Below are 13851 nucleotides of genomic sequence, written 5' to 3'. Positions count from 1 at the left end.
TGTAAATCCAAAACATAAAACTAATTGAAAGAAAAACACAGAGCCGGGAATAAAGTGTTTTCGTTTTCCTTTTGTGAGGCACGTACTTATGACAAGGTGGCATGGTGACGTATACCATTCACATACTTTTACATATAGCCAGTAATAAATTATGTCGGTGTTTCCCAACCCTTTTTAGCCCAACACCCCCTAAAACGTCTTCATACTTGCAAACACCCACCTAAAGCACCTTCATACTTGCCAATAACAATGAATGCTTAATAAAGTAATATATTTATAATATTACTCAAATATTACTTAAATATTAAATCTACAACAGATAACCTTTCAGTGGTAGTTTGTCCAAGGATGAGGGAAATGGATGTTTTTGCTACAGCTTGGGGACAGGGTACCACAAGTCTAGATAGGCTTGAGAAACAATGGTGAAGCTTTAACATTCTGTGTCAGTTCATCCATTGTTTTTGTTTTCCTTTTCATAACAATGTTCTTTTTTTTGTTCTTCTCCCAGTGTACATAAAGCAGTGATAAAAGTGTTCCAGGGAGGAAGCTTGCAAGATAATGAATTATACTATCTGAATGAAAACATACGGTAAGTATTCGCTACAAGGTGAAGCAAGCGTAAGCTATACATTGAAACGTATGATTGGTGTTAACTTGCAGAAGCCAGTCTTCAAGCTAGTCCAAAATGAGATAAAATTAGTTCCCCACAGGTTTCGGGACTGTGCAGAAAGAACTCACCATTACTGAGTAGGCAGTGATCGGAAAATTAGAACCACTTACTTTTAATTTAGTTTTTCCTTGAAGTGGGCAGCATGATCTAAGGCTACTAATTATGAAAGAACAAGAAGCTGGTGTTGACTATTTATGATAGATCATGGCGTCCTTACAGATGACTGGGTTTCTGGTTTATCCTTAACACCCATTCAGTTCACTAATGACTTCTGGAGACGAAAGCCCGCCCATCTCAAATGTCCAAAATTGGCTTGGATGCCTTAACTGCCTTCTGAAAAATCATGACAAGTATTCATTTGTGTCAAGAGTAGCTTTTGCTAGTGCCTTCTCAAAGCTCCAGGGAGTGAAAAATAATGCTAGAACATATCCTCTTCAAGAATGTGTGACATAAGCTTCCTTGCAGTGAGCTTGCCTGCCTGATGTGTTGTAATGCTGATGGTGCTGGACCTCCTCACTTATTTGCTGCAGAAATGAGGGCGAACTAGGTGAGGTGGTTCACGTTGAGGCAAAGTGGTAATGAGGTAGGTGTTGAAATATTTATCTGTAAGGTGCGTAATGAGGAATTTCCCTGAAAGATTGGGCTAGGTTAACGTGAAAGTTTGGAACTCTTTCAGAGTGTTTCAACTCTTTCATCTTTTTGTGAAGGTGAAGTCATGATTTTTCAGAAGGCAGTTAAGCCACCCAAGCCAGTTTTGGACATTTGAGATGGGCAGGCTTTTGTCTCCAGAAGTCATTAGTGAACTGAATGGGTGTCAAGGATAAACCAGCAGCCCAGTCATCTGTAATGACGCCATGTCCTTCTCTATCATAAACTCACAGTTTGGAACAGTGAGAGAGCTGCAGTGGATGAGACCCACGCAGATCACGTTGAGCATGAAAGTCAGGGTAAGAAGATGGATAGGCATTATCAATACGTGCTTTTGAAGATGATGTGAAGATGAAGTCAGAGGGAAAAATAATTGCAGGGGAGATGCCATCTATGTCAATTAAAAACTCAGATAAATGGTGTACACTTGATTTTAGTAAGAGGCCGGCACTAGTTAATTCTTTTTAAATTTTTAAAAATTAATTGTCATACAGTGTGGAAGAGGCCCTTCTGGCCCGTTGAGCCGTGCTGCCCAGCGATCCCCTAATTTAACCCGAACATAATCATGGGACAACTTACAATGACCAATGAATCTACCAATCAATACAACTTTGGACTGTGGGAGGAAACCGAAGCACCCGGAGGAAACCCATGCGGTCACGGGGAGAATGTACAAACTCCTTACAGACAGTAGTGGGAATTGAACCTGCACTGCTGGAACTGTAAAGTGTTGTGCTAACCACTGCACTACCGTGCCGTTCTGATGATGCGCGGATTGATGGGGGTATCCAGTGAGTGAGGACATATTGGAATTATGCCAGGAATATAGTGAGTGAGCAGTGGCATTTACCGGAGACATTCAAATATTTCAGATGGATTTGGAAGGAAAGATGGAGAGAATTTGTTTTTATCAAAGGCAAAATAACAAGGGAAGCTGAGCAGAAACTATTTGCACAACATCTCATTATGACCTAGAGGTCATAGGCTAGGGTGAAAGATGAAATATTTAAGGGGAACCTAAGAGGGACCTTCTTCACTTAGAAGATGATGTGAGTGTGGACCGAAGTGCCAGCAGAAGTGGTGGATGAGGGTTCAATTGCAACATTTAAAAGCAGTTTGCATAGGTACATGGATGTAAGGAGTATGGAGGGCTATAGTCTGGATGCGGGTAGGTGGGACTAGGGAGAACAAGGGTCAGCATGGACTAGATGGGATGAAGGGCCTATTTCTGTACTGTAGTGTGCTATGACCTTAAGACCTAAAATGTGCTGTTTGACAACAGAGTGAATTCACAGTCAGTAGAAGTTTTACCTGACAAGAGAAAGTTAGCAGGTCATTGAGACAAAGAACTAACAGAGCTCCTGGTAATTCGCGTGAACATTTAACATTGGCTTTCCCATCTACGACCTTAGTTACTTTTTCCAGCTGCCAGGCACTACAACTACAAATCCATTACAAAACGTGTAAACCCCAGCTAATTTGTTCAAATTTCTTCAAGTTATCATTGACTTTATCCCTAATCCAGAATCCAGTAACCTCCTACAACTGACTTCAGCCTAATATGTCTGCAACTTTCTCTTTTTTTCTGTCTTACTTCTCTGAAATAATAGAGTTCCATTTACGATTTTCAAAAATAAAAAAAAATACATAAATAGTTCTTAGATTGGAAAGGCTTGTTTAGAAGAACACAGGCGAAGCGTCTGTTTCCTATAAAGCTCTGGGTTGCCAATAATGCCACTATGTGGCATTTGCTAATAGTCTGCTCTTACAGTATGTGCTCACTCTGGGTTTCCTCGGGATCACTGGACATAAACCAAACAGCTGAATCTTAGCATGAGGTCAGAAATAGAAATGAGGTGTCAATAGACAATAGGTGCAGGAGTAGGCCATTTGGCCCTTTGAGCCAGCACTGCCATTCACTGTGGTCATGGCTGATCACCCACAATCAGTATCCAGTTCCTGCCTTATCCCCATAACCTTTGATTCCACTACCTTTAAGAGCTCTATCCATCTCTTTCTTGAGAACATCCAGAGACTTGGCCTCCACAGCCTTCTGGGGCAGAGCATTCCATATATCCACCACTCTCTGGGTGAAAAAGTTTTTCCTCAACTCCGTTCTAAATGGCCTACTCCTTATTCTTAAACTGTGGCCCCTGGTTCTGGACTCACCCATCAGCGAGAACATGCTTCCTGCCTCCAGCATGTCTAATCCCTTAATAATCTTATATGTTTCAATAAGATCCCCTCTCAGCCTTCTAAATTCCAGTGTATACAAGCCCAGTCGCTCCAATCTTTCAACGTATGACAGTCCCGCCATCCCAGGAATTAACCTTGTGAACCTACGCTGCACTCCCTCAATAGCAAGAATGTCCTTCCTCAAATTTGGAGACCAAAACTGCACACAGTACTCCAAGCTGTGGTCTCACCAGGGCCCTGTACAGCTGCAGAAGGACCTCTTTGCTGTTATACTCAATTCCCCTTGTTATGAAGGCCAGCATGCCATTAGCTTTCTTCACTGCCTGCTGTACTTGCATGCTTGCTTTCAGTGACTGATGTCATCAGAGAGATACAGTATGTCTGATTTGTTTCACAGCTCCTCAACAAATGAAGCAGCCCTTGCTTGCAGGCAGCAAAGATGTAGACAATACTTGGAGCAGTAAGGCATGTGGCAAGTAATATTTGTGACACACGAGTTCCAGGTGATCTCCAACCAGAGGCAGACTGATCACCCACCTTGAATTAAAGAATATTATGATCACCAAGACCCTCCCAATAACCATGTACCAGAAATTAATCTGGACCAGCTAAACAAAAAGTGTGGTTACAACAGCAAGTCAGAAGTTAACTATCTTGCGGCAAGTGACTCACCTCCTCTCTCTTAAAGTTCTTTCCACCATCCAGAAGCCATAATTACCTTATAACGTCAACAACTCTTAAAAAACCTCTACACTGTGCAGGAAAATGCAGCCTGACAGCCACACTAAGTGTTCTTTCTCTCTCTAACACTCGAGCCTTTTGACTGCAGAATGCCACCACCTGCAGGTTCACCCTCCAAACCACACACCAGCCTGACTCGGAAGTATCTCCCAGTTCACTCAGTGTCATTGGCTCTAAAGCCGGGAGCCCCCTGCCCAACAGCACAGTGGGAGTACCTTCACCAGAGTTCATGTCACTGGCTCGTCGCTACCTTTTCGAAGGCAAGTGGGAGTGAGCAGGCAGTGCTCACCTTGCCAGGGTTGCCCACGTTCCTGAAATTAGTAAATAAAAAGCCCTTTTTCTACTGCTGTCATGGTGCAGAGATACACCCCAGGATGCGCCGGGACACATCATCAGTGATGTCACCTGGGGTCACCGGGTGTTTCGGGTTTTCCAACCGCAGACACCCTCGCCCAGACGACCCAGCCAGGCCCCGGCTTGTGTCCCAGCACCATCGATCCATGGGTCACACCTCTCGATCCACATCCATCTGGAGGCCCACTCAGCAGCCTCTGTGACAGCCCTGATGGCTCTTTTGTTCACAGCTGCCGTAATGGGGAGGAGAGAGATGGTCCTGCACAGCAACCACCCCACCTCTCTAGGCTCACATCATTCCCTCCACCCGTCTCTGGTACTGCTCGATCAGCTCCTGGTATCTGGCTTTCTTATGCACAAACGCCTCCTCAATCCAGCCTTCCCAAGGAACTGTCAGTTCTACCATGATTATTTTTGTGTTATTCTCCACACATTTTCCTTAATCCGTATTTTCAGCTATCAATGTCAGTTCCTTGTTGTGCTCCTTTGTATACCCTTAACCTGTCAGATCTGCTTTATGTCTTTTCGTACATTTCTCCTTTGGTTTTACGTTACCTCTCACCTCTTTTGCCGACCTTTGTTATTTATTTGTCCCTCAGTGGGCTTATTCGAAGCTACATTCCATTACACACATCTCACATGTTCCTGCAATTAATACAAATTACAGAGATCAGTTTGTCACTGTCAGACTCTGACTCAAACAAAGCTGAAAACCAGCTTCACCAAATTCTATAAATCTTAGTAACTATGTCAGTTTTCACATTTGAAACCTAAAGTTGAAATCGAACCTATTATGATCACTGTTGGGCAAATGTTCCCTTACTGTTAGATGATTAACTAAATCTGGCTCATTGCACACGGCCAGATCTGCTGTGGCCTGCCCTCTTCTTAGAACACCATGTTAACCCATGCATCGCCCAAAATTCATATTAGGTTCTGCCTGGTAACCAACAGCAGCAACTAAATGTGAAGCCTGGGCTGATTTGTCCCCCTCTGTACCATGGGTATATTTATCCATATGTAACATCTTCAAAATGGTACATCTAGTACACACAGCTGAGTGCTGACACACCTAGCACACTATGTCGAATTTCCTGCTCAATGCATTTACTCAGTGAGCTTAGCTTACATATTCAAAATTAAAGCAATTAAATTACTCAAGATTATCGAGTCCATCACACAGCCAGAAACAGTGCCTTCAACTCACAAAAGATGTATTTGTTTAGTATTATTTATTCATCAGAAATGAAAATGGAATAAAAAAACGTTAATGACATAGAAAATCTAAGCCCTAGCCACTGGTTACTTTTTATTATTCCGTTACTAGATGTGGATGTTATTGCCAATGTCAGCAATAGTTGTTCGGCATTGATAGCCCTGACTGGCAAAGGTTAAGAGTCAATCAGGCTGAGAGCTCGCACTTGAGCCGAGAGACGTGTGACGGAGACTCAGGAGCAGCAGGTGGAATGAGAGGAAAGGAAGAGTGTGACAGGAGTGAGCGTGAAGGGGGAGGTGATTTAAGCAAGGGGCTAATAGGAGTGAAAGAAGCAGGCAAGAAGGGAAATGCCAAAGGTAACAGATGGAACAGCGGCCATTCAGATTTCGGGAGTGAGAGAATAGGTGACTCATTCAGGTTGGCAAATGTGCATTAGAAAGCAACGCTTCCAGGGACTTCCAGCATTCGAACAGCAGTCAATCAGAGAACAGGATTCAGTAGCAAGGGCAAATAAAAATAAGGCAGGACCAAGCAGAGCAGCCATTGTTGGAGTGCACATGGTTAGAGTGGGGATTTGAGACTTTAGCTCTTTGAGGCTTGAGTGAGAGAAGGCAAAAAGCAAAAAGGCAAAAAAGAAGGTAGATTTTTTTCAGTTTATTTATTGTTTCCTCCTTTATATTTGCACAGTTGGAACAGTAGCAAATGCCAGGCAGGATGATTCAATGCTCCTCTTGAGGGATGTGGAATACTTGATCTCCAATTAGGGAATGAGACAGGGCAGGTGATGGAAGTTTGTGCAGGGGAATACTTTGCACCTAGTGATCATAATGCTATTAGTTTCAAGGTAATTATGGAAAAGGATAGGCGTGGTCCTCTGGTTGAGATTCTAAATTGAAGAAAGGCCATTCTTGATGGTACCTGAAAGGATCTGGCAAGTGTGTATTGGGATAGGCCATTTTCTGGCAAAGGTGTGCTGGGTAAGTCGGAGACCTTCAAAAGTGAAACTTTGAGAGTACAAAGCTTGTTTGTGCTTGACAGAATAAAGGGTAAAGAAAATAAGTTTAGGGAACCTCGGTTTTCAAGAGATATTGAGGCTCTGGTTAAGAACAAAAAGTAGTTGCATAGCAGGTATAGGCAGGTAGGAACAAATGAGATACTTCAAGTGTATAAGAAATGCAAGAGAACACAAGAAAAAATTCGAGAGGGCTAAAAGAAGGCATGAAGTTGCTCTGGCAGACAAGATGAAGGAGAATCCTAAAGACTTCTACATACATGTTAAGAGCAAAAGGATCGCCAGGGACAAAATTGGTTCTCTGGAAGATCAGAATGGTAATCTATGTGTGGAGCCAAAAGAGATGGGGGAGAACTTAAATGGATTTTTTGCATCTGTATTTATTCAGGAGTCTATAGAAGTGAGGCAAAGCAGCAGTGAGGTCATGGACACTATAAAGATTACAGAAGAGGAGGCGTTTGCTGTATTGAGGCAATTTTGGGTGGACAACTCCCCAGGGCCTGACACTGTACCCTCGAACCCTGTGGGAGACAAATGCAGAAATTTCAGGGGCCCTAGCAGAGATATTTAAATCATCCTTCGAGACAGGTGAGGTACTGGAGGATTGGCGGATAGCTAATGTGTTCCATTGTTTAAGAAAGGGTTAAGAATAAACCAGGAAATTATAGGCCAGTGAGCCTGACATCAATAGTGGGAAAGTTATTGGAAGGTATTCTAAGGGACCAGATGTAAAAGTATTTGGATACGCGGGGACTAATTAGGTATAATCAGCATGGCTTTGTGTGTGGTAAGTTGTGTCTAGCCAATTTTATAGAGTTTTTCGTGGAAGTTACCAGGAAAGTTGATGAAGGCAAGACAGGGATGTTGTCTACATGGACTTCAGCAAGGTATTTGACAATGCCTCACATGGGAGATTGGTAAAGAAGGTTCAGTCACTTGGCATTCAGGATGAGACAGTAAATTGGATTAGACATTGGCTTTGTGGGAGAAGCCAGAGAGTGGTAGTAGATAGTTGCCTGTCTGACTGGAGACCTGTGTCTAGTGGAGTGCTGCAGGTATTGGTGCTGGGTTAGGTGTTGTTTGTCATCTATATCAATGATCTGGATGATAATGTGGTAAACTGAATCAGCAAATCTGCAGATGACACCAAGATTGGGCGTGTAGTAGACAGCAAGGAAGACTACCAAAGCTTGCAGCGGGATCTGGACCAGCTGGAAAATGGGCTGAAAAATGGCAGATGGAACTTAATGCAGACAAGTGTGAGGTGTTGCACTTTGGGAGGATGAACCAGGGTAGGTCTTACACAGTGAACAGCAGGGCACTGAGGAGTGTGTGGTAGAACAAAGGGATCTGGGAACACAGGCCCATAATTCATAGAAAGGATTGTAAAGAGAGCTTTTGGCAAACTGGATTTCATAGGTCAAAGATGTGAGTGCAGGAGATGTAATGTTGTTTTGAAGTTGTTAAGACATTGGTGAGGCCTAATTTGGTGTATTGTGTGCAGTTTTGGTCACCTACCTAAAGGAAAGATGTAAATAAGATTGAAAGAGTACAGAGAAAATTTACAAGGAGGACCTGGGTTATAAGGAAAGATTTAATAGGTCAGAACTTTATTCTCTTAAATGTAGAAGATTGAGTGGAGATTTGATAGAAGTATACAAAATTATGAGGGGTAAGAGATAGGTGATGAGTTAAGTGTGAAAGAAGAAATATTTAAGGGGAACATGAGGGGAAACTTCTTCACTCTGAGGGTGGTGAGAGTGTGGAACGAGCTGCCAGCACAACTGGTGGATGCGATTTCGATTTCAACCTTTAAGAGAAGTTTGGATAGGTACATGGATGAGAGGGGTATGGAGGGCTATGGTCTGGGTGCAGGTCGATGGGACTAAGCTGCTTAAATGGTTTGGCACAGTCTAGATGGACTAAAAGGCCTGTTTCTGTGCTGTACGTTTCTGCAACTATAAAAATTCAGTAGATTGGCGACAAGAGAGACAGAAAGAAGAACAAGTCAACAAAAAAAATCCACTCTCATATTTCCTTATTATAGGGAAGGCAGCCATTTAGCCTATCGAGTCTATGCTAGATGTCAGAACAATCACATTCATCTCATTCCCCCACCTACTTCCCCGTAACCAGACTTCTCTCATGTGCTCATCAACTCCACCCTGGTTATCCTGCAACTACCTACAGTTCAAACGGCCTGTTAGCCACTAGCACATCTTTGGGGTGTTAGATGAAAGGAAAGCAGCCAGGGGGAATCAGCCCGGTCACAGAGAGAATGTGTAAACTCCACTCTGTCAGCACCAGGGGATTAGGGTTGAACCGAGGTTGCTGGAACTGAGAGGCACTGTCTGCTTTTCACTTCGGAGAGACCATGTTCACAACTCACAGTGTTTTAGACTCCAACCAGCTCCTCACTTCCAGTTACCCATTCGTCTGCACGTAAATCTTCAACCACTGATATTTCTTTATTCTTCTTTGATTTGTTTCACTTTCAAAGATCCTTAATGATGCCATTCTCCAGCTGTTCTTGGGGAGAGTAATCAGAATGTTTAGGGACATTCCACACACAAGCTGGGGAACAAAGGCGAAGGAATATCTCCCTTTCTTCATGTGATTTGTGAACTAAGCTACCATCTGTTTGAAAGGAATGCAGGAAACAGTGTTTTTGCCTGCATAAATCGCTGGAGGAACTCAACAAGTCAGGCAGCATTTACAGGAACGAATAAACAGTCGACGTTTCAGATCGAGACCCTTCTCCAGGACTGGAAAGGAAGGGGGGAAAATGCCGGAATAAAGAAAGTGAGGGGAGTGGAAGGAGGATAGCTAGAAGGGGATAGGTGAAGCCAGGCGGGTGAGAAAGATAGAGGGCTGGAGAAGAAGGAATCTGATAGGAGTGGAGAGTGGACCATAGGAAAAAGCGAAGGAGGAGGCGACCCAGAGGGAAGTGATAGGTAGTGGAGAAGAAGTAAGAGGCTACACTGGGAATAAAAGAAGGGAGGGGAGGGAAACATTGCTTTACCAGAAGGAGAAATCAATATTCATGCCATCAGGTTGGGGGCTACCAAGACAGAATATAAGGTGTTGTTCCTCCACCCTGAGGGGGCTTTCCTTTCCAGGACATTAGAGATGTCCTCCTTCTTCAAAGAACAGAGTTCCCCTTCCCTCACCATTGATGCTGCCCTCACCTGCATCTCCACCATTTTCCAAACATCCACTCTCACACCATCTTCCTGTCACCTTAACAGTGATGGAGTGATAGAGTTCCTCTTGTCCTTACTTACCACCCCATCAGCCTCCGCATCCAACACAGCATCCTCCGCAACTTACGCCATTTCCAAAGGGATTCTACCACCAAACACATTTACCCCTCCCCTTCTCTCCGCAGGAATTCCCTTATGCATTCCCCACTCCCCACTAATCTCCCGGTCGACATTTATCCCTGCAAGCAGCCCAAGTGCTACACTTGCCCATTCACCTCCTCCCTCACCTCCATTCATGGCCCCAAGCAGTACTCCTGGGTGAGGCAGCACTTCACCCGCGAAGCTGCTGGGATCAGCTATTGTGTCTGATGCTCCAGATGCGGCCTCCTCTACATTTGTGAAACCCGTCCAAAGCAGAACTTCACAGTGGCCATTCATTTTAATTCCCATTCCAACATGTCAGTCCATAGCTTCCTCTTGCGCCACGATGAGGCCATTCTTTTTTCTGGTGGACCAACACCTTATATTCCGTCTGGGTAGCCTCCAACCTGTTGGCATGAACATTGACTTCTCCTTCTGGTAAAAAATTTTTCCCTCTCGTCCCCTCTTCTTCTATTCCCAGTCTGGTATCTTATCTCTTCTCAGTTGCCTATCAGCTTCCATGGGTCCCCTCCTCCTTCCCTTTTCCCTATGGTCCACTCTCCTCACCTTTCAGCTTCCTTTCTCTCCAATCTTTCATCTTTCCCACCCATCTGGTTTCACCTATTACCTTCTAGCTATCTACTTTCCCCTCCCGCACCTTTTTATTCTGGGATCTCCCCCCTTCCTTTTCAGTCCTGAAAAAGAGCCTTGGCCCAAAATGTCGACTGTTGCCTCTTTTTCATAGATGCTGCCTGGCCTGCTGAGTTCCTCCAGCATTTTGTGTGTGTCATCTAGTTTGATGTATGTTGCTTTGAGTGGCAGGATGTTTTAAATCTCTCACTGCATGTTGAACCGAGTGGTAACTGGAATCTTTCTCCACAGGCAGCTACTGAAGAGTGAGCTGGGTCCTTTCATTACTGATTACTTTCAGGTAAACAGACTTGCATTGAAGACTGGTCGTTTTCTTTACGTATCACACAACATGCAAACTACATGAATCCCTCTATTGGATTACCAAATTTCAAATGTTCATAATTTGATATTTAAACTTAACCAAGTCCTTTAATTTAGATTCTATCAATTAGTATATATATATTGAAATTTGCATACTAATCCCAAATTTCTTTGGGCATGTTGGTTTTCCAGGGTGTGTGTGGGATTGAAAGGTCAAGCTGCTCGCTGACACTCCATGACTGGTGCGCTCTACTTTTCAGCTGAGTAGCAACTGGCATCTAATTACATTCCACATTCACATAAAATTGAAATTCTTCAGTTGTTTCTGAATATTTTAGAGTAAGACCATAAGATATAGGAGCAGAATTGGGCTATTTGGCCCATCGAGTCTGCTCTACCATTTCATCACGGCTGATCCAACTTTCTTCTCAGCCCCAGTCTCCTCTCTTCCCTCCATATTCCTTCATGCCCTGACCAATCAAGAACCTATCAAACTCTGCCTTAAATATATATAAAGACTTGGTCTCCACAGTGGCAATGAATTCCACAGATTCACCACTCTCCGGCTTAAGAAATTCCTCCTCATCTCCATTACAAAAGAACACCCCTCTATTCTGAGGCCGTGTCCTCGGGTCTTAGAATCCCCTACCATAGGAAATATCCTCTCCGCATCCACTCTATCAGGGCCTTTCGCCATTCAACAGGTTTCAATGAGGTCACCCCTCATTTTTCTGAATTCTGGAGAATACAGGCCCAGAGCCAACTTCATATGACAAGCCATTCAATCCTGAATTCACTTTCGTGAACTTCCTTTGAACCCTCTCCAGCTTCAGCACATCCTTTCTAAGAAAAGGGGTCAAAGCCTGTTCACAATAGTCCCAGTGAGGCCTCACCGGTGCTTTATAAAGTCTCAATATTACATCCTTTTCGCCCATGTTGCATGGATAGTGTTCCTTGAACGTTAAACTTCGGTATTATACAGCAATATTTCAAGGTAAAATACTTTCTCACCCTACTATTACTTTCTAAGCCAGAGATTCCAGACCCTTTTTACGCCACGGACCAATACCATTAAGCAGGGGGTCTTGGACCCAGGTTGGGAACCCCTGGTCTAAGCAGATATTCCTAAGCCCAGGTCTGTTCCATAGATTATTCATCCACCTGCCTTAACATTTCGCTAAATATTAGCGTAGGCTTCTCTTCAATTACACAATAGAAACTACTTTCCTTTTACAGCTTGTGCATTATGGAGCCTCTGTGGAGGCCTGGATGCTGGCATATCTGCAGTGTGGTTTAGCATGTGTGGAGCTGTTCCCAGTATGAAAAGCAGCATCGTTGGGGATCATTGGGGGTCACTTGTGAATTGCCAGACAGAATTTGTTCAAAAGGTTGAATGGCATTTTGGTGTCTTAAATCTGACCTAATGTCCACCCTAATACCAACCAGTGATTTCAAAGTTCAAAGTAAATTTATTATCAAAGTACATATATGTCGCCATATACAACCCTGAGATTTGTTTTCTTGCAGGTGTTACACAGTAAATCCAAGAAACACAATAGAATCAATGAAAGACCGTACCCAAAAGGACGGACAAACAATCAGTGTGCAAAAGACAACAAAGTGTGCAAATACAAAAGAAAAAACAAATCATAATAAATAAATAAGCAATAAATATTGAGAACATGAGATGAAGAATCTTTGAAAGTGAGCCTTTGGGTTATGGGAACAGTTCAGTGCTGGGGTGAGTGAAGTCATTCCCCCTGGTTCAGGAGCCTGATGGTCGAGGGGTGATAACTGTTCCTGAACCTGGTGGTCTGAGACCTGAGGCTCCTGTACCTTCTTCCTGATGACAACAGTGAGAAGAGAGCATGGCCTGGGTGGTGAGAGTCCTTGATGATGGATGGTGCTTTCCTGTGACACTGCTCCATGTAGATGTGCTCAGTGGTGGGGAGGGCTTTACCCGTGATGGACTGGACCGTGTCCATCACTTTTTGTAAGATTTTCCATTCAATGGCATTGGTGTTTCCATACCAGGAGTTTATTGCAACCAGTCAATAAACTCTCCACCACACATCTGTAGAGGTTTGTCAAAATTCTAGATGACATGCCAAATCTTCACAAACTTCTAAGGAAGTAGAGATACTTCTGTGCTTTCTTCATAGTTGCAGTTACGTGCCAGGCCCAGGTCAGAACCTCTGAATTGATAACACCAAATTATTAAAAATTTTACATCATACCCCACCGCCCCCAGACACACAGACTTAAAACGTTTTGCTCATAACTAAATGAACCACTTAATGAGATTCCAGTTCAAGGCTTTGCCTAGAACGGACACTAACTATCCTCAGAACTAATGCTGACAATTAGATAAGCAAGCTGGGAAAGGGAAATAATGGCGAGAGCTCGGAGAGCAGTGGAGATCAGTTCTTCCATTGATGATGGGCCATAGGTCACCTGGAGAGCAGGTGTGAGGTCAGTACATTGAGTGGGAAGGTTTTGAGGGCCTTGGATATGGGTGAGAGGGTAGAGGGGGTTGTAGACTAACGCTAGCATTGTGGGTGAAAGAGCCGTGGGGAGGGGGGTTGGAGTCTAGACCAATCATTGGGATCAAGGCCAAAGAGTCAGTCAAGATAAATATGTAGGTTGGGTGAAGGGGATGGGGGAGCAAGAATAGGCAGGATTGTGGGTGGGTGGCCTGTTGTGGCTGTCTATCTGG

At 43.8% G+C, this 13851-nt stretch overlaps 1 protein-coding gene across 3 annotated transcripts in view; it reads left to right on the top strand.

Annotated features, from left to right (window-relative positions):
- Nucleotides 1-13851, top strand: part of LOC140205075 (proline-rich protein 5-like) — a 129675-nt gene that overhangs the window by 66474 nt on the left and 49350 nt on the right. For all 3 annotated transcript variants that reach the window (XM_072272228.1, XM_072272227.1, XM_072272230.1), the window contains exons 3-4: nucleotides 509-589; nucleotides 11064-11112. In XM_072272228.1, the coding sequence (XP_072128329.1) occupies nucleotides 509-589; nucleotides 11064-11112 (130 nt within the window). The remainder of the gene's footprint in view (nucleotides 1-508; nucleotides 590-11063; nucleotides 11113-13851) is intronic.

The sequence above is a fragment of the Mobula birostris genome, chromosome 11 (assembly GCF_030028105.1).
Source record: "Mobula birostris isolate sMobBir1 chromosome 11, sMobBir1.hap1, whole genome shotgun sequence".
Taxonomy (NCBI): Eukaryota; Metazoa; Chordata; class Chondrichthyes; order Myliobatiformes; family Myliobatidae; genus Mobula; species Mobula birostris.
This window is presented reverse-complemented; position numbering and strand designations above follow the sequence as displayed.